The 21,372-nt window shown below is 27.3% G+C and overlaps 1 protein-coding gene and 2 non-coding genes across 9 annotated transcripts in view; 1 reads left to right on the plus strand and 2 right to left on the minus strand.

Annotated features, from left to right (window-relative positions):
* Positions 1-21,372, minus strand: part of LOC119600308 (cell wall protein DAN4) — a 39,285-nt gene that overhangs the window by 9,443 nt on the left and 8,470 nt on the right. For all 7 annotated transcript variants that reach the window (XM_037950464.1, XM_037950467.1, XM_037950462.1 and 4 more), the window contains exon 3: positions 8,183-8,307. In XM_037950464.1, coding sequence (XP_037806392.1) covers positions 8,183-8,263 — 81 coding nt within the window. In that variant the 5' untranslated portion in view covers positions 8,264-8,307. The remainder of the gene's footprint in view (positions 1-8,182; positions 8,308-21,372) is intronic.
* On the plus strand, positions 385-457 carry Trnaf-gaa. Its single transcript has one exon. It is a non-coding gene; the product is annotated as a tRNA-Phe (tRNA).
* On the minus strand, positions 8,370-8,442 carry Trnak-uuu. The gene has a single exon. It is a non-coding gene; the product is annotated as a tRNA-Lys (tRNA).

Raw genomic sequence — 21,372 nt, forward strand, 5'->3', positions numbered from 1 at the left:
TTAATAAATAACATTTTTCTACAAAAAATCTTTATTTCTAAATTATTTCACAAAGTAAAATTGAAATTTAGTCAAAACATACAAAAGTACAACTGCGTATTAAAAAGTACTGTTGTCACTAAACTAAGCAGCACTGGAGCAATGACACACGATTTTAAGCCGCCAATGTATTTAGTGCCAAACGACGCCGTTAAATTTGGCTGGCACAGATCTCTGGTCTGTATTTTGTGGATTGGTACTTTTTGTTAACATGTATTTTTAGATACAAATAAATATTCTAAATTCCACCCCTAAAGATAAAGATATTTATGCTTATTTATAGTACTTGGCAATTGACAATAAATTTATGGTTAATATAAAGTGTTTAACTTTGGAATATCAAGTGCCGAAATAGCTCAGTTGGGAGAGCGTTAGACTGAAGATCTAAAGGTCCCCGGTTCAATCCCGGGTTTCGGCAATATAGATTTTTTATTTTTTTATGTTTTCATTGACATTTTTTTTTTTTTATTTTATTTGACATTAGTTTAAAACTCGTAGAACGTACGTTGCAATTGTAGCTGATTTTGTTGTTGTTGTTGTTTGTACAAATCAACCAAATTACTTCATAAATAATATGGAAAATAATGTTAACGATCTAAAAAAGCAAATCTATCTATTTTTTTACTAAATATTTACGCCAAGCCTTAAAAAGAGTTTTTGTTTTGAAATTCTTTAAAACATCTACAATCTATCTATCTATCTATCTAGTTAGCACTTTTAGACAGACATGTTACCTTGAACTTAAAAACTACATGAAAAAAAGAAATATGAATGAAGAGAAAAAAAACACAACTTCTAGATATTGAAGGTTATGTTTGCTAGCTGTTCTACTGTAAATATTTTATAACAAAAATTTTCTTTTAAATTTTATTTTTTAAAGGAAATACCGATTAATAAATATAAGAAGCTTATCTTTAACATTTTATTTTTAATTCTTTTACTTAAACCTATTTTGTAATCTAATACATTAAAAGAGTTATGACAATTAATTTTAATATCAAATTGCAGTTAATCTGACAAGATTAATCTAATAAATTAAGGTCTTAAGCCAAAAAGATAAGAAATCTGGTAATGTACAGGAAATCTTAAAATGTAGTTTACATTTTCCGTTTTCTAACAATTTTATTAAACTATTTTGCCTTTCAAAATACACAATTGAAATCTAAAGTTTAGCCTCTCCTTAAAATTCTTGAGACTTTGTTTTTTTTTCATTCTTCATTTATAAAACAAGAAAAATATAACAATGTCCCTTATAAAGAACAATATAAACAAATAAATATATAGCAGCATTTAATTAATAGAAACTTTGACATTTTCCAGTAACAATTTTATTGCGTGTTTGGCATTTAGTGAAAAATAACACAGTAAAATCAATTCGATTTAAGGTTTGCATAAATTATTACCACTTTTTTTCTTTTGAGGTAGTTTTTTTTGTTAAACTCTTCATAAATTTTGGTACATGATGCCAAATGACATTTACCAACAACAATATACGCATAATTTTATTTTTGAAATTTTAACTTTTAAACAATTTTCAGTTTAATTTACGTGTTTAAACTTTTTTGTGATTATTTCGCAGCAAATTAATGTTTATTACAATAAATTAGGCATATTAGCAAGGGTAACAAGCAATTTAGCAAATAATTTATATTTAAGTTCTTAAATTTGTTAAATTTACTAACATTTGGTATGCAAATCTATGTATATATGTATGTATATAAAATGAATGTGTGTTTGTATGTTTGTTTGGACTTTATAGACAGCTAAACGGCTGGCCCGATTTTTCTGAAATTTTCACAGTCTCTTCCGCCTCTCAAAGGAACCATATGCTACTTTTTACTTCAAAATTTTAAGTGGGCGACGTGCCACGCCCAAATACGAAATAAGTATTAAAAGTCGTATGTATATCTCAGAAACTGCAAGAGCTACAGTCCTCAAATTTTGTATGGAAAATTTTGACATACATATGAAAACATGAGGATAAAATGGGCAGCCTAGCTATAATAAAATATAAAAAAATATTAAATTAGTATACATATCTGAGAAAGTATAACAGCTAGAGTCCTAATTCTATTCGGAGATACTTTGGTATCAACATGAATGTTTAGGACTAAAAATGGGCGGACTAGAAATAGGGGCGCTTAATGCTTCAATTTACAAAAGAAGCATTAATTTAGTAACCTTTTTTCTAGAATTCTGTTCACGTCGGTGAGAATTTGTATATATTTTGGATCCTTATAAACTGCGGAATCGATTAAGCTGTGTCCGTCTGTCTATATGAATATTGAAGTCAAATTTCCGAAGATCTGAGATATCTTCGGAATCCAGATCTTCAGTAATTCTATGAAAATCATTTTAAAAAGTGAAAAAAATTTAATTGAAAAAAGTTTAAAAAAATAAAATCTTGCTGAATTTCATTGTGTTATTAGTGTGTATAAGTGACATTCAAGTCATTTTATGAAGGGGAGCTAGGGTCAAATGAGGCCCGATCATTACGAAAATAGGAGGTATCATTTAGACTTTTTTGTTGAGATACTACAACATTTAACATAATTATGAGATCAAAAGCCATATTCGGGGGTTGCGAAATAATGGACCGATTTTAACCATTTTCAAAAGGCTTCGTCTTTGGGTCAAAATCAAATTCCATTAAATTAGCTTGAAAATTAGGACCTGTAGCGTGCTCACAAGGTTTAAATGGACAAACAAACGGACATATCAAAATCACCTAAGAAAGTGATTCTGAGCAGATTGGTATACTTTAAGGTGTTGGTTTTTATAAACAAATTCCGATAATATCTTTCGACATACTCGTTCGACTAATCTTTCATACATGTTTTCGTTTACTATACATTTGTTTCCAATTATGAAATATAAATTTCTTTGGATGTCAATATTCTGCAGCTTCAAGTCAATTAACATTTTAATTATTATTATAAATGTATAACAATTTGTCAATTGCTGGCATTAAAAAAATAAAATGACTTTATAAATAAAATCGAAACAAGGTTAATAAGCTTAACAATAAACTCGAAACAAACAAATGTGGGTGAATTGGATTAAAAATTGATTTTGAAATTTCTCCATTTAAAACAAAAACAAGGATTATTTTATTAAAAATGTTCTAAAAACCCACAAACAGTAATATGATATAAATAAGAGGATTAAAATAAAAAAAATATATTTAATCCTAAAAAACATACACTTGTTTAAATGTGTAATTTTTTACATAATTTATCTTTGTAACAACAATTTTTAAAATACTTAAATTAAACTCATGCAGAGTAGTAATTTTTTTATGCAAATTATGTTATAAAAGCTGCCACAAATTTAATAATAGGTTTTGTAATAATAATGAAAAAAAATCATTTACAATAGAAGCGCATTGTAAATGAAATACAAACAATCAAATTACACTTTAAACGCTGGGGGTCTACACTTTAATAGACGCCCTGCCAACTTCACGGTTCAGACATTTTTTATAATAAAAGTGTAACTTTATTAAAAAAAACATACATTGTATTATATTTACAATTTAATTTAAAGGCGATCCCAGCTATTTTTTCAAACAAATCAATTGCTATATTTAAATAAAATAAAGTAATTAAATGGGAGATCTGCACGCAGAGAATAAACATGATTCGGCATGGTTAGGACAACTATTCTATCTTTTTTTGTAACAATATTTTCTTGCCATAACCAAACAATTGTTATTTTTATTGAATTTCATTAATATTTTAGTTACTGTAAACATTTATATGTTTATGACAATTATAAATTTGCGAATGATTCTCTGAAAAATAATTATTTTTACAACATATTAATAGTGATAACTATGTAAACATATGATATTATTTGGAACCATTTAAACTTTCAAAAAACTAAAAAATAATTACAATTTACGCCGAACACATTAGATTAACCATATTATGTTTAATATGTAACCATAATATGGTTACTTGAAACAATAATATGATTACTTGAAACCATTATATGATTATATGAAACCATACTATGGTTACTTGAAATTACAATATGATGTTACAACATTATCACATTATGATTAATAAATCTATATTATGATGAACTATTCGGACTATATTTAATCATAATATGATATCTTATTACACTAATAATGATCACAATATTATATTTCATGATACTAATAATGATCATAATATGTTTTAGTTTTAACCGTAATTCTAACCATAATATGTTGCTCTTATATTATGGTTACCACAACTATATTTTTTCTCTGCGTGTGTTGATATACATAAGGGGGATTTCATGTCAAGTGACCCAACTTTTAAAACCGATGTCTTCCTGTCGGTATGAAATTTGCACCAAGGGTAGTCCTATTAAATAGTAATTTAGACAACAAGATTGATCATTCCGATCGGAAGATATCAGTTTCAAAAGTTGAGCCACTTAACATGAAATCTCCCATATGTTTAAACTTCTAAAATATATCTCAAAGAGTTGGTGTTAATTTGATTTTTTTTTCTGTTAATATAAATTTACAGTTTGTTTTGGTGTATTTGTTTTATTAAAAGATTTTCTTTTAACCTTCACCTTAATTTTTTTTAAGATTTTCTTCAAGACATTCGACATACAACTTATAAAGTTGGCCGTGCGAAAAGTATCTATTCTCGAAATTTATACTTGAGTGAACACAACAAAAACTATTGTGAATCTACATAGACACTTAAGTAATGTTAGGCTGAGATTTTAACAAAACTTTAGTAGAATTTTCATTTAATTGTTGTATCTTTTTACACATGTTTGCAAATAAATTAAATGTTTTTACAACCTAAGGGCATTAAAACACTAATTTTCTATAGTTTTTCTTAGTTTTTTTGATATTTAAAAATGAAAAACTGAACAAAAAAAAAAAAAAAAAAACTTAGAAGTTTAATTATGAATCCAAATTGGTATTAATATAGAAACTATAACTCTAAAATTTGTATTAATATTTTACTATGTTTACACCAGTCAAATATTTTACAAACATTTCGATTTTCTTTAAATATTTATTTGTTAGCACCAAAAGTTATCCAAAAGTTAATTATTTGTTTAGGGATTATTTGCAATTACAAAAATCATATTCACACCTAATAAATATTTGACAAAAAATGTTTTTTGTCAAATATTTATTAGGTGTGAACGTATCATGAAGAACTTAAGTTTAGTTGGAAGAACATTTGTCTGTTTGTTGTGATTTATTTTTATTACTATAACTTTATATATAGATGTTATAAAGTCCGTTCTAAATTCAATTTTTGAATAAGATTCTAATTAGTTTTGAACAAATTATATTTTTAATGAATTTCTCTTTAGCCTTGTGACAGATCAAAATCTTTAAAAAATATATTTAATAATTTCTTTATTTTCTCCCAACAATTGTCAATTTTAATTCCTGGAATCATTAAAAACGTTTGAAACCTAAAACTACAATAAATAAAACGTGAACGAGATTCAAATCTAATTTTGCACGTAAAACAAACAAATAAATTATTAAACATAACGAAAAACATACTTTAGATTTAAGTTGTTTAACAAAATAAATTTAAACAATAGAGTACGACAAATAATAATATATAGATGTTTTTCCAATAACTATCAAAGGCTTTGTCTAAATATATTGTCATTAAGAAAAAAAAAACTAGGAAATTGAAATCTCTTGATAAGAATACAATGTAAATTGAATTAATATAAAAATGCAATGTATGTATATAGAAAAATCTATTTAAATAATTTATACCAACCATATGATTAATTGATAAAAATTTCTAAATATTTTATCTTAAAAAAAACATGCACTTAATCATGCAGTGATCTTATAGAAAGCTGTAATTAAATGATTTTGTAGTTGAAATTGAGTGAAAATAAAACGTGATTTAATTATAACGTGTACACGTTTTGCTTTTGTAGTTTGGAATTTTTTTATTAATTGATTTTTATTATTTAGTTAACTTATAAAATATAGGGATTTGTTATTTTAAACAGAAAAGTAATTACTTATATGCTAAATAGTAGGTGAAAAGGTGAATTGTGTCATTAGTTTGATTAAATATAATTTATCACGTTACTTCAGGGCTAACCACCTTCCCTTTAGGGCATCAAAATTCCATTTGCTATGAAAGTTTTTTATAGAATTTATTATTTCTTTTGAATTAAGTTTAACTTTTTTATTTGTATACCCAACATCACTATAGTGGGTATTATGTGTTTGTACTGATGTTTGTAAAACCTAAGAATATTGATCCTACACCCACCTTAAAGTATACCAATCGGTCGGTCCGCCCGTCTGTGTGTCTATGGTCGCAATTTTCAAAATAATTTAATGAAACATGCTCTTCTTTTGAGGCAAGGACATCGTGATATTAGTGTTTATAAGTAAATTTTGACCATCAAGTAATTTTCTGAAGGGGATAGGGTCAAATGAGGTCCGATCATTATGAATCAGCAGTATCATTAAGACTTATATAAAACTAAGTTTTGCCTAAGTTTTTGCTCAAAAGCCCCCCTATTCGGAAGTAGGGTTGTATGGGTGCTATACGAAATAATGGACCGATTTTAACCATGTCGCAAATTTCACTAAAAACATCTTTAAAATTGCGACCTGTAAAGTGTGCACAAGGTTTACATGGACACACAGACGGACAGACAGACGGAAAGAAGGAAAGACGGACATAGCTAAATCGATTCAGAAAGTGATTATGAGCCGATTAGTATACTTTAAGGTGTATTACCAATATTTTTGGGTGTTACAAACATCAGCACAAACGCAAAATACCCCTCATTTAATTACTAGTTATATCCAGTGGGCTTTGCTCATCTGAAAACGATATAAATATAAAACCTCTTATAGATTTCAAGACATGGGATTCTTTGTATTTACTTCATATGGGGGATGTCACGTCCCTATTTAAAGTCCGTCCGTTTTGTAAAAATATTAGCAGGATTCCAGTTCTAAAGGATTTTTAAAATTTAAGAACTTTGTGCAAATTTTGAGAATTCTAGCGCAAATAGATTCTCAAATATTGGAATTTTTGTATTTACTTCATATGGGAGATGCCATGCCCCTATTTAAAGTCCACCCATTTTTTACAAATATCCACATAGATGTGAAATTTAAGGATTCCAGCACCTTCCATTTTTTTCCAAATGATCACATTTTTGTTTGTGCAAAATTTGAAAATTCTAGAGCAAATACTAGATTCTCAGATATAGTAATTTTTGTATTTACTTCATATGGGAAATGCCACGCCCCATATTGCCCATTGCCTGCATGGATGTCAAAGGTTTAATACTAATAAGGAGTATAACAAAAATATTTATTTTTATTCTGCTGAATTCGGCAGAATATGCTAAAGATGTTTATTCGATAAAAGCGAATTTAATATTGGTGCTGTGATGGATCACATGAATTAGTTCACTACGACACTAATATGTTATTTTATGGTAATATGGAGATTACTTCTTTTGCTTAACTTAACATAAAGTTTTAATATTGTTTTATTTTTATACTTTGTTCTCTTAATCGGATTAGTAGTTGATATATTATTAACATTTATTATAACAAAAAAAAAACACAACACTTTTTAATTAAAGAGCATATAATTAATATTATATTTCTGAATTATTTACACCAATCAACACTTTCGTTTTGTTCTTTATTACATTGATATTTTGTTTCCTAATTAATTCAGATTTGTAAAGTATACTTTAGGACAATAACTTTATAAAGAAAAAAAATTTTACATTTACTGACGGAAATATTGACATGTCAATACAGAAAATGTGTCTTTGATTAATAACTAGTGATCATAATAAAATATTATGATAAATTTATTAAGATGTTGGTAATTAACATTAATTATTAAACAAACGGAAAGTAAAAAAGAAACATATTTAACTACGTACATAGATGATTTGTTATTTAAGCGTTTGTTTTAATAATAATATTCATTAAAATTCCTTTATAAATAATTTCTTTTTTTGCATTTTTGTTTGTTTTTGTGCTTGTTTTTTCTTGTTGAAAATTTACATAACAAATTATTCATTTTCACATCATTATTAATTATAATAATATACATATTTTTTTAAATTTTTTTTATTGTTTTATAAAATATTGACCCACCTGAGCATTTATACACAAGTTGTGATAACAAAGCAGCAGCCACAGTAGCACAGTGGCCAAAAACCAATTATGATTTACCATAGTGTGTAAATGAGGCCTGTAGAAGGGGAAAAGGAGTTGTAAAACTGTAAAAAAAAGAAAAAACATAAATTGAATAAAATTAAAAAATAGAAAAAAAAATTAAACTCGCCCGAGCAGGGACTTGAACCCTGGACCCTTGGATTAAAAGTCCAATGCTCTACCGACTGAGCTACCCGGGCACATAGCGTTTGTTTGACAAATAATAAATATAAACACAAACACAAGAAATAGAATAAGAACAGTGTACAATTTGACTAAATAAAAAGTATCTATAAAATATGTGTGTTTTTTTTAATTTTTTCCAAACAATCTAAATCACTGTCTGTCAATCTTTTGAATTTGTCACCTTTAAATAATGAGCGAAAAAAAGTTAGAATGTATTTATTTCTTTTAATGAATTAAAATAGGAAGCAAAAACTTTTTACTAAATTTACAATAATGATATTTATAATTATTTATTTTTTTTAAATTTTCATATCAGATAGAACATACTAGTGTACAACAACAACAATTGTTTGTTTAACATTTTAAGATTTTCTATAAAATATAAAATTGGTTTTTTTTGTCACTAATTCTTCTCATCATAACAAAAAAGTTCTAACACAGAAAAAAACTAACAATTAAGTTTGTTTTGCAAAAATAAAATCTAAAAAAAATAAAAATAATCTTTTTAACAAAAACAAACTGCAATTAAACACAAATTAGCTGTGACAGTCTTTAGACAGGTGCAGTTTTTATAGGTTGTAGTACCTTGTACATATTAACGAGAATTTTGGTTAACTTTTTAAATTCGTTAGTTTTTTTTGTTAGTTTATTTGCATAGAACAATAGTCAATATCATGAAACGGAAATTACAAATTTAAAAGTTAACAAATTGTTAAAAGTTGTTTTCCAATTGTTAAGTTTATTTGTGTATTTTTATTTTTTTAAACATTTAAGTTTATTAAGTTAAATATTTGAAAGTTTGTTTTACCACAAATTTTATTTGACATTTTTCTAAGAATTTATTCTAATTTCCTGAATTTGAATACTTAATTAGTTAAGAATTATATTGTCAGAGTAAATATTTACTAACACCTTGTAAAAATGTTTTAAAAACAAACAAATTAAAGTGATTTAGGTTGTTTTTTAAAATTTCAATTTTATTAAAAATGGAAAGATATAAAAAGCAAACTCTATTTAGTATCGAAAAACATACATACATATGTATGTACATCTGTATATGCAATGAAAAACATGACAAATGACCTTGAAGCCGTTAAGGTACTGCAAAATACATATGTAAATATGGGTAGTTTCGTGTCAAGTGACCCAACTTTTAAAATCGATGTCTTCCGATTTGGATGCACCAATGTTAGTACTATTGGATGTTAGGCCAGACACAAATTTTCAGTTCTATCGGTCAAGAACTGCCGGAGTTAGAGGGGCTCAAAGTTGGATATTATGGTCATACAGGGTCTTATTCAAATGACTGTAACTTTTCACCTATTGGTCCTACTATCCAATAGTACTAACCTTGAAGCAAATTTCATCAAAATCGATTTTTTTAATTGTGTCACTTGACATGAAATTACCCATATATTAGACAGACCAGACCGTTATTGTGAAAAAAGTTTCTGTCCGAATTTTTCTATAGCAGAGGTTAATATCAAGAGTCTTTGTACAGAAAATGTTCCGGTCGGAAAAGTTTCTCTCAGAAGTTTTTCTCAAAAAAGTTGCCGTCAGAAGTGTTGCTGTCAGAAATTTTTCTATAAAAAAAGTTCCTGCCACAAGTTTTTCTATGAAAAAAGTTTCTGTCGCAAGTTTTTCTATAGAAAAAGTACCTGTTAGGAGTTTTTCTATGAAAAAAGTTTCTGTCTAAAGTTTTTTTTATAGAAAATTTTTGTTAAAAAAGTTCATTTTAAAAGTTTTTCTGTAGAAAAATTCCTGTCAATTCCTGTCAGAAGTTTTTCAATAGAAAAAGTTCCTGTCAGAAGTTTTTCTATAGAAAAAGTTTCTTTTAGAAGTTTTTTTATAGGAAAAGTTCCTGTCAGAAGAGTTTCTTTAGAAAAAGTTCCCGTCAAAAGTTTTTCTATAGAAAAAGTTCGTATCAGAAGTTTTTCTATAGAAGAATGTTATTTTCTGAAGGAAAGAGTTCCTGTGACAAGTTTTTCTATAGAAAGGGTTTCTGTCTGAAGTTTTTCTATAGAAAAAGTTCCTGTCAAAAGCTTTTCTGTAGAAAAAGTTCCTATCAAAAGTTTTTCCATAGAAAATGTTCCTGTCAGAAGTTTTTCTATAGAAAAAGTTCCTGTCAGAAGTTTTTCTATAGAAAAAGTTCCTGTCAGAAGTTTTTCTATAGAAAAAGTTCCTGTCAGAAGATTATCTCTAGAAAAAGTTCCTGTCAGAAGTTTATCTCTAGAAAAAGTTCTTGACAAAAGAGTTTCTCTAGAAAAAGTTCGTGTCAGAAGTTTTTCTATAGAAAAAGTTTCTGAAAAAAGAGTTCCTGTGACAAGTTGTTCTATAGAAAGGGTTTCTGTCTGAAGGTTTTCTATAGAAAAGGTTCCTGTCAGAATTTTGTCTATAGAAAAAGTTCCTGTCAGAAGTTTTTCATTAACCAAGTTCCAGTGAATTTATTAAAGGTCCTCCAATTTTGTTGTGAACTTGTTTTATTTTCGAATTCAGATTTAAAGATTTCCAATAACTAAAAAAATTATTAACATGAACAGTACTATGTGTCACCAGAAAACTATGTTTATTAAAAACACGAAACAATAATTAAAAAGATTATAGTTATTTTATGGAATAAATCGATATGAACTTAATTATGATTAATACTGTATCTCAAAAAACATATAACGCATTTCCAAAAATAAAGTCATAAATCGAATAACCAGATTTTGAGTAAATTGTTTTAAACAATTTTAATGTTATCTCCACCTGTTTTGGAAAATAACAAGCTGACAATAAACATCTTCAACGTGTATTTAACAAAAATTTAATTAACACGCTTAATCATATAATTTGAGTTATGATACTTTGGCGGCAAATGACCAATATGTATTATTTATTATTTCATGTCTCATCAATTGTTCTTTTCTTTTAAAATATTTTTAGTACCTTTTCTTGTCTAGTCTAGTCTGTTTCTTTAATTGCTTAATTATTTAAATTTTGCAGAAAAAAAATGACAAACAAGTAGCGCTATTAATTATAAATTTTGACGTAAACTACAGAATTATTGCAAAAAAAAATAAGAAAAGATTACGAAAATAGTGTTTAAAACATCAAAAATGCTACTGAGATGTTTCATTAAATACTAGTTTGTTTGTTTTGTATAAATTACTATTAAAGAAAAATATTCTTCATTAAGAAAATATTAAGAAATAGAAAAAAATTAAACAAGAGACACTAATAGATTTATGAGAAAAGTATGCTGTGTTTTTTCTTCGTATTTTGTTTCCATATGATGGGAATAAGTGATGAAGTTGTTTGACAAAAGACAAAAAACTGTCACCATTTTAAATGAATAAATCATTCAAACTTATAAAAAACTTAAGCTGAACTTTAGGGGAGAGATGGAGTATATTTTGTTAGTATTAGTTTTAATTGGGTTTAAATAACTTTTATTAATAAGTTGTTTACACAAACTTAGCTTAATGAGAAAAACAAATTTAAACTGCAGTTGACGAAAAAATTTTAATTTAGTTACTTTAAGTAACTTTTAATTGTTAATTATAATAGAAATTTGTAAACACCTCATTTTAAAATATCAAGTTAATTTATTACAAAAATATATTAAACAAAATACATAATAATAATAATTACATTATAATTTCATTGTATAACTTAGGCTTAATGATTATTATTATTTTAAACAATTGTAAAAATAAATTACAATATATTTAATACATATTATTTGCTTAAGTAATCATTAAGTCTCAAATTTGTTAATAGAAAATTAATGTCTGGTTATTACACAACAAAAATAAATTCGTTTTGGGTTTTTTTAAATTAAATTTTAAAAGAAATTGTTAAAAAAATATTTTTTGCGCTTTTTTATAAAAAAGTCAACGTCGAAAGTTATTCTATAGAAATAGGACCTTTTTCAAAAGTTTTTCTATTTTTAATAGAAAAAGTTCCTGTCAATAGTTTTTCATCAGAAAAAGTTCCTGTCAGAAGTTTTTCTATCAAAAAGTCTTGTTAAAAGATTTTCTCAGAAGTTTTTCTATAGAAAAATTTCCTATCAAACGTTTTTCTATCGAAAAAGTTTCAGTCAAAAGTTTTTAATAGAAAAAGTTCCTGTCAATAGTTTTTCTACAGAAAAAGTTCCTATCAGAAGCTTCTTTTAGAAAAAGTTCCTATCAAAAGTTTTTCTATTAAAAAAGTTCCTGTCTGAAGTTTTTCTATTAAAAAAGTTCCTGTCACAAGTTTTTCTACAGAAATATTTCCTGTCAAAAATTTTTCTATAGAAAAATTTCGTTTATAAAGTTTTTCCATATAAAAAGTTCTTATCAAAAGTTTTTTTAGAGAAGTTCCCCTCCTATAAGAAGTTTTTCTATAGAAACAGTTCCTATCAGAATATTTTATATAGAAATATTTTCTGTTAGAAGTTTTTCTAGAGAGTTTCTCTAGAGTAAGTTCCTGCCAGAAGTTTTTCTACAGAAATAGTTCCTGTCAGAAGTTTTTCTATAGAAAAAGTTCCCGTCAGAAGTTTTTCTATAGAAAAAGTTCCTGTCAGCAAAATGTTTCTATAGAAGAATTTTATGTCAAAAGATATTCTTTAGAAAAAGTTCCTGTCAGAAGTGTTTCTATAGAAAAAGTTCCTGTCAGAAGTTTTTCTATAGAAAAAGTTCCTGTCAGGGTTCCTATCAGAAGTGTTCCTATAGAAAAAGTTCCTATCAGAATATTTTATATAAAAAAATTTTCTGTTAGAAGTTTTTCTAGAGAGTTTCTCTAGAGTAAGTTCCTGTCAGACGTTTTTCTATTGAAAAAGTTCCTATCACCAGTGTTTCTATAAACAAGTTCCTATCAGAAGTGTTTCAATAGAAAAAGTTCCTGTCTGAAGTTTTTCTATAGAAAAAGTTCCTGTCTGAAGTTTTTCTATAGAAAAAGTTCCTGTCTGAAGTTTTTCTATAGAAAAATTTCCTGTCAGAAGTTTTTCTATAGAAAAAGTTCCTGTCAGAAGTTTTTCTATAGAAAAAGTTCCTGTCAGAAGTGTTTCTATAGAAAAAGTTCGTGTCAAAAGATTTTTTTAGAAAAAGTTCCAGTCAAAAGTTTTTCTATAGAAAAGGTTTCTGTCAGAAATTTTTCTATAGAAAAGTTCTTGTCAATAGTTTTTCTATAGAAAAATTCCTGTCAAAATTTTTTCTATAGAAAAAGTTCCTGTCCTGTTTTCTGATTTTGTATAGAAAAAGTTCTCTACTCGTTTTCGACTTAGGCTATTTGTTATTGCAACCACAGATTTATTCTTTTGTTTTATATAAAGACAGGTAGTCGACCACATTTTCATAATTCTAAAGAATTTTTTAAACCACAAGTAATTTTTCAAAATTAAGACAATTATTTGTATTAAATTCACACGCATGTCTTCTAATGTTCTAATTGATATATTTTTTCAATTTTCTTACACAAAGTTAACTTTTAAAATTAAAATTTAAACAAATGATCAAAAACCACAGTTTTTTTATTAGTTTTATTTGTTTTAGACAAATTAATTTAAATTATAGTCATCAGCTAGACAATTTGGTTGCTGTGGGTTGGTCAAAGGCTTTTTTTCAACAATTTTTACAAACAAATTAAATATGTTTTATATGTACATGTGGATTTCATGTTTTGTGTCTATTATTTAGTAATAATTCGTTTAGATTTTTATCTTCTTTTTCTTTGTGATTAAATTTTTATGAATTCAGTTACTAATTTCGTGTATATCTTTATTATTTATGTGTATAAAAATCATTATTAATGATTGCGGAACAGAACTTTAAAGTAAGAATTTTTAATAGAAATTAATTGTTTGCTCAAATAATGATACATATTCTTTAATAAAATAATAAATTCCATAATTCAACTAGTTTCTTCTCAAACATAATTGAAACATAGACTTCCTTATGTAAATGACTTGAAAAATACATTCTTTAAAGTTACTGTTTGACCACTTCATCATCTTACATATATTACTAGTACGTTTGTACATATTTGTATAAACTTTGTAGCTGTAGTGACATCTTCATTGCAGTCCGTCCGACTTATCTAAAGATTGTCAAAAGGTCTTTGCACTTTATAGTGCAAAATATGAGAAGTTTTACAATGTACGAACGATTGTATGAACGAATACGTTTCATTTGCGGTGGTATAAACAATTTTAAATCTTTAGATCATTAGAAGAAACGTGATTTAATGACTTTTTCTTAAATATTTATGTGTATGAATGAATGTGTATTTGAATTGTTGCAATTGAAATTAACTATTTATTAATCAAACACAAAGACTAACAGTAAAAATTCCTAACAATGAACCCAAGATAACAATACTAGCCACTTGTTAACATAAAAAAAATACAATTTTTATTAAAATTCCTTAAAATTTCTGTCAATTTTTACTACATTTTACTGTTTAAATCTTCTACATATGTATGTCTTCATTTATTTTATAACAACCAGCACGTGCTGCAAGAAGATTAATATTTTTTTTATTTTTCTGGCATTTTTATATCATCTTTGGATTTTTCTTGAAATTGCTAAATACTTGTCATTATTACATAAATGAATTCTTTTGCAATTGTTTATTGCTCACTGAAATATAAAATTAATATAGAATTTACTAAAACGTTGAGTTATTAGCAAATAACAACTTGTAAAACAATATTTTTTAATGTACATTAAGATTTAATTCAATTTTTAGTTTGAATGGAAGATTTTTTTAAATTATTTTTATAAATCGGTTGCATAAACGTAATTCTCATTTAGTTAAGACAGAATGGGGACTAATGGTTGTCTGTCGGTATCAAAAAGCGGCGGGTTTTAGTTTCTAGATTATAAGTTTTTCACTTAAGGCAAAGGTATAACTTTCAATGAAAAAACAGCCTATATTTTTAATCTAGGATGTTGAAATCTGACAAGACTAACATCCAGTGTTTCGAAGTTGACGCTACTGCCAAGATCGAAAATGAAATTTTGATACTCGAATGAGAAGGGAGATCTTTATTTTCTATTCATGCAATATACAGTGTACACTGCGATCATTGGATCGATTTTGACATCACTTGGTTTACTTGTCACGGTTTACGCCTCATGCCAGAGTCAATGCTAGATGTACCTTTCCTGCCTAAATAGGCTCTTAGTCTCAGAGGATTGGTGGGATTGAAACATAATAATGACATCATCATACAAACGCAAGATGATGTTGGGACAGTATGTCGAAGGGCTTTACAGGAACACCTGCCTTGCCGGTCTTATTTCATGGTGATCTTTTTCATCCACTGGGTCTACCACGTGCTCCCCGAGTGACTTCTATGAAGAACACACAGGTCGAAATTTGTGTACATGGTTCTGCCTTTCCCGAAATTTCACAAATTTACATCAGTTCCATTCTCAGATCATAAAGAACGATTTACGGAATGACAGGCAACTATCAAATGTTAACCTGACAATTCCCCAACCTATACTATTACGCGAAGAGTAAAAGATACTCAACGGGTTCAGGAATCCACCATAAGTTGTTTTATCATATCACGCATCGGAGAGAGAATCCAGACATATGTATATGGCATTGAAGATACCAGTATTTAAAGTAACATTCTCTTCCCGCTAATTTGGGTATAAACCACATCCTCTACTTGGATCCCAAAAATGCCTCAACTAACTGACCATCCAGGACAAAGTCCTGCGGGCAACTGGCTACCCACAGTACCAGATTATTTGGCACTCTTGTTCAACCCCATTTCAAATTATTCCAAGGAAATACCGAGAATACATTTGATTATCACCAGTTTATAGTCCCGGCAGCTCGTTTGTAGCAGCTATTCCCCGGGCTTGTAATAACACCAAGATGAAGATTTTACCAAGGTAACATGCCCCCGCTGAGACGATTTAAGGACATCTTCGCGATGACACCGATATGGGTTGGGTTATAGGGGTAGCTCGCGATTAAGCGATAATACTCGGAGGTAATCTGACTCATTGTAATACCCTTACAATTATTCTTCATAAATTGTGAGGTCTTTTCATTCCTAAGGTTCTAGGCAGGTTCATACTTGTGTTCTAACCAATTTGATCAGATTTCCTAATGAGACTGTCGAGATCATGAAAATATCAATATATTTTCTTGTAAAGCAGGTATTTAAAACGATTTAACAATTATAAAGTTCCCAGTAAGTATGCCTATAAGCAGACTTTATGAATATCTTTTAAGAACCAAGAGAGCCAAGATCTTATTTCGTGAAACACAAGGCCATTTTGAAGTGGTTATAGTGGACCACTTGTGTTCCACCAGGTGGCATGAGACAAGGACAATTCTTGAATTATTCATTCGTTGAAAATTCCATCTCCCTGATAAAGTATACTCTAAGTTATTTTTTCCTTTTCCTATAGTGAATAGATTTTTAATGGATAATCCCCACTTGAAACACTTATAATAAATACCCTTCAATTACCGGCAACAAATTAATGTTTTTACTTAAATGCCAAAATGATAACTCTAACTAAATAAAAATAAACCCATATTATTGCTTAATCTGATTACGTTGAAATCCCACTCTGATTGCAAAAATTGTCTAATATGTATTAATTAATGGATTAAAACAACCAACATTAAATTAGCAACATTTTAAGTTAAAGCTTTTACCTTGTTGCTTAGTCATTAATCTGTAAACATATGGCTGTCACTAGTTGTTACACACCCGACGCTTCAATTGCAATTTATATATCAATTAATAAATGTTTTTAAGTAAATTATGTATCAATATATACAAATAAGTAAAATTTATTTTAAAAGCACTCCTACTCAAAAGCGCATATAAATGCAGTGTGTATGTTATCTCCAAAACTACTCTAAAGATGTTTTCTCTGTTTATTTTATATTTTATTAATTGTCTTTAAAAATTTACATTTAATTTTCCATTCATTTAATTTTATTTATACTACGCATGATCAATGACACAAGTTCATTATCAAATAAAAAAAAATTGTTCAATTATTTAAACAGCATTTAATAGATAGACGGACACGTCATTTATACACATCAAAGCAGCCAGCATTCAAGCGTTCAAGTATTTGAGTATTTATTTTAGTTAGATGTTGCTGCATTTTATCTTTAAATTAAATTTTTCTCTTTGTTTTTTTCTAACTCAAAAACGTTTATTTCAATTCAATTATTAAATGTTAATGATATTGTAATCATAAAAATATTTAACATATTTTCTTAAAGTATTTAAAAACACATAAAAAACATGTTAATTGTGTAAGGGAATAATTACAAAATTAATCGATTTGTTATTAAGGTGTAAGGCGATTAACAAATAAATAAATTAATTATTTAAATTTCTCATAATCTTTCTTTTGTCTCCAGACTGCTTATAAGATGAAATTTTTGCGAAGAAAAAGTTGTTATAAAATTTTTAATTAAACTATTAATTTATGATTGCAATAAATAAGAATTATTTAAAGTTATAATTGAATAACTTATAGTGTGCATAATCCCTAATAATCGTTTCAAGGTGTTAAAAACCATAAAGGAAACATTTATTAATAGTCTTTATAATAAAAACAAGTAAGAAATTATAGTCGGGCGATGCCGACCATATAATACCCTACACCTGTTACAAAAATAAAATTTGAAAATGATTCTAAGCCGATTGGTATACTTTAAGGGGGGTATAGGATCAATATTATTGAGCGTTACAAACATCAGAACAAACCCAATATACCATCCCCACTAAAGTGGTGTAGGGTATAACAAGAACCGTTTTTGAAACACTGCATCTTTGCAAATGAATTTTTCAGTTTTAAAATATTTATATTTAATGTATGCATGTGGGTGATTAATTTTATGTTATTTTTTTAGAAATAAATATTAAAGACGTTTTACTATATATTCTCTATATAAATAAAGTTGTTTTTATTGTATTTAATTTTTTCTATATTGTTTTTATTTAAATCAAAAGAAATGTGCTAAGGTCATAAAGAGTCAATGTTTTTTTGCTGCTGCTGTTAATAAATTAATCTTTTTTCTTATTGTCTGCCAAAAAATTTGCAAATCGTTTTTTCTTGCCCATCAACCAAAAATGTTATAATTTTTATGAATTTCGGAAACGGAAATCTTCAATGCAAAAACGAAATATTTTGCTTAAATCATATATATTTTTTGTTTAGTCTAATGAAAAGATGCTTATTATAAAGATTTATTTCAAAAAAATGATATTAAAATATCATGGGAATTTTTTTCTGTTTGATATTCATTCGTTCATTTGTATTGTTGTGATTTTGTTTTTGCATGGTTTGTTTATTTTTTATTTTTAAATTTTACCTTTTTTAGCTTTTGTTTTATGGTTTAAGTATATTTATAATTAAATTTCATAAATAAATATTTTTACGGCACTTTTGCTTTTTATTAATAGTTTATTACTGCAGTCATTAAGAAAAAATAAAACAAGTTGTAAGAGACTTGTAGACAATTGTAAAAAACTACTGAGTAGTAGGGAAAGAGGGGGAGGAAAAAATATTGTCATTAATATTCTATGAATAAATGATAAATAAACAAATTAAATGGTAATAAATATATAACTATTTTTCACACCAGATGTAAGCTTTCATCCTCTTTACAAAATTCTTTGAAAAGGTCGAGACTATTCAATGGACAAGCCTATATACAAGTCTATGGAGTAGCTTATTGATTAATCTATGGACTAGTTTACGAATAGTCTATTGACTGACTAGTCTTATAATTAATCTATGGACTAGTCTATGAAATAAAACACTCACTATTAGTATATTCACTAGGCTATATATTAGTCAGTAGACTATAGGCGGGTCTACTAGTCTAGTCTAATGACTATAGACTGTTCTACTGACTGGATTGTCTACTAGTCTACTGACTAGACTGTAGAGTAGTCTACTGACTAGAATACAGACTAGTGTACAGATTAGACTATAAACTTGTACACTGACTGGACTGTAGACTAATCTACTGATTAGACTATAGACTAGTCTACTGACTAGACTATAGACTAGTCTACTGACTGCACTATAGACTAGTCTACTCACGACACTACAGACTACTATACAGACTTGACAATAGACTAATCCACTTACTTGACTATAAACTAGTCTACTGACTAGACTATAGTCTAGTCTACTAACTACAATATAGACCAGTCTAACGACTTATCTACTGACTAAACAGAAGAGTAGTCTACTGACTAAAATATAAACTAGTGTTCTGACTACTATAGTCTACAGACTAGACTATAGACTAATCTACTGACTAGACTATATGCTAGCTTACTGACTAGACTATAGAGTAGTCTACTGACTAGACTATAGACTAGTCCACTGACTAGATATAGACTAGTCCACTGACTAGACTATAAACTAGTCCACTGAATAGACTATAAACTAGACTAATCTATTGATTAGAATATAGACTATTCTACTGACTAGACTATACACTAGTCTACTGAATAGACTACAGACTTGTCTACTGACTAGAATATAAACTAGTCTACTAACTAGACTAGTCTACTTACAAGACTATAGACTAGTCTACAGACTACACTACAAACTAGTTTACTGAATACACTATAGACTAGTCTACAGACTTGGCCATACACTAGTCCACTTACATAACTATAGGCTAGTCTAATGAATAGACTATAGACTAGTCTACTGACTAGACTATAGACTGGTCTAATGACTAAACTATATACTAAATTATAAACTAGTTTACTGACTAGATTGTAGACTAGTCTACTGTTTAAATTAAACACTTGACCACACATACGCAGTCAACAGTTACGCCCTGCTGTTCAGTGGTTGAAAACAGAATTCCTCCAAATTTTTCAATGTTTCTTTTGCCTTTCGTTAAAACATAAATCAACAAATTCTATAATTTTTGGCATTTAGTACTATGTCTAATTTTTTTCTTGAACAATTTTCATCAAACTTTGAAAAAATAGAGCGTAACAAATTGAAATTATAACAGTTTGGTAATTAAGATCAAAGTAAAATCAATATGCAAAAACATGTTGTGTTAATTAAAACACACATAAATTACCCTGAAGTTTTGTTCAAAAAAAATCATTGAATATCAATCATATTTTTTTAATAAACAGATTATAGATCAGCTTTAGTTTAAAATAGCTATAAAGGAATATAACGAAATTTTTGTACTCTACACTAAATAACAATAAAAATGTATATAAAATGAAAAAAGTGGCAAGTGAGAGCTGGTACTTGAGCTCTTTGCAGTTTAAATGTGAACAAATCATCCTATGAAATATAGAAAATTTTACTAAATGTGTATAAATTACAATTTATATCTTCTGATATCGATTAAAATGTCAATACAACCTAAAAGGTATTTAATAGCAAATATCAAAATCATTGTTCTACGCCTAAAAGTATACAACATTTTAGCAAATAATGTCCATATAAATTCTTGGAATATTCTCGATAAAATTTATAATTTTAAAAATTTTATAATTTTTTTTGTTAAATATTTTAAAGGATTTTTAAGAAATCTTGAAGAATTTTTTCAAATTGTTTTTAAGAAAAAAGCTCTTTTTATAATACATTTCCTTCAAGTGAACTTATTCGCACCTACACTATACATACCCTACAATAAAACATCTTCAGAAAAAATCTCACAAAAATACTATACACTTTAATATTGTTCAATTAGCAGGTTGTTAAATAAATTTGTAAAAATAATTTTTATAATTAAAATAGCTTAAAGCTAACATTGAAATCTCTGCTAAAATTATGCTAATATTTATAATTAATTTAACATTTTTTTGACCAGTTTTATAGACCATTACCATCAAATAAACAGAGCCATAAATTAATATTTTGCCACACCAATCAAATGGTTAAAAATGCCCTACCCAACAAACTTAAAAGGCGGAGATAGTTAATCATAGT

This window comes from Lucilia sericata, unplaced genomic scaffold (genome assembly GCF_015586225.1).
Source record: "Lucilia sericata isolate MDLA Ls3-8-SP2 unplaced genomic scaffold, ASM1558622v1 Contig000110F_arrow, whole genome shotgun sequence".
Lineage (NCBI taxonomy): Eukaryota > Metazoa > Arthropoda > Insecta > Diptera > Calliphoridae > Lucilia > Lucilia sericata.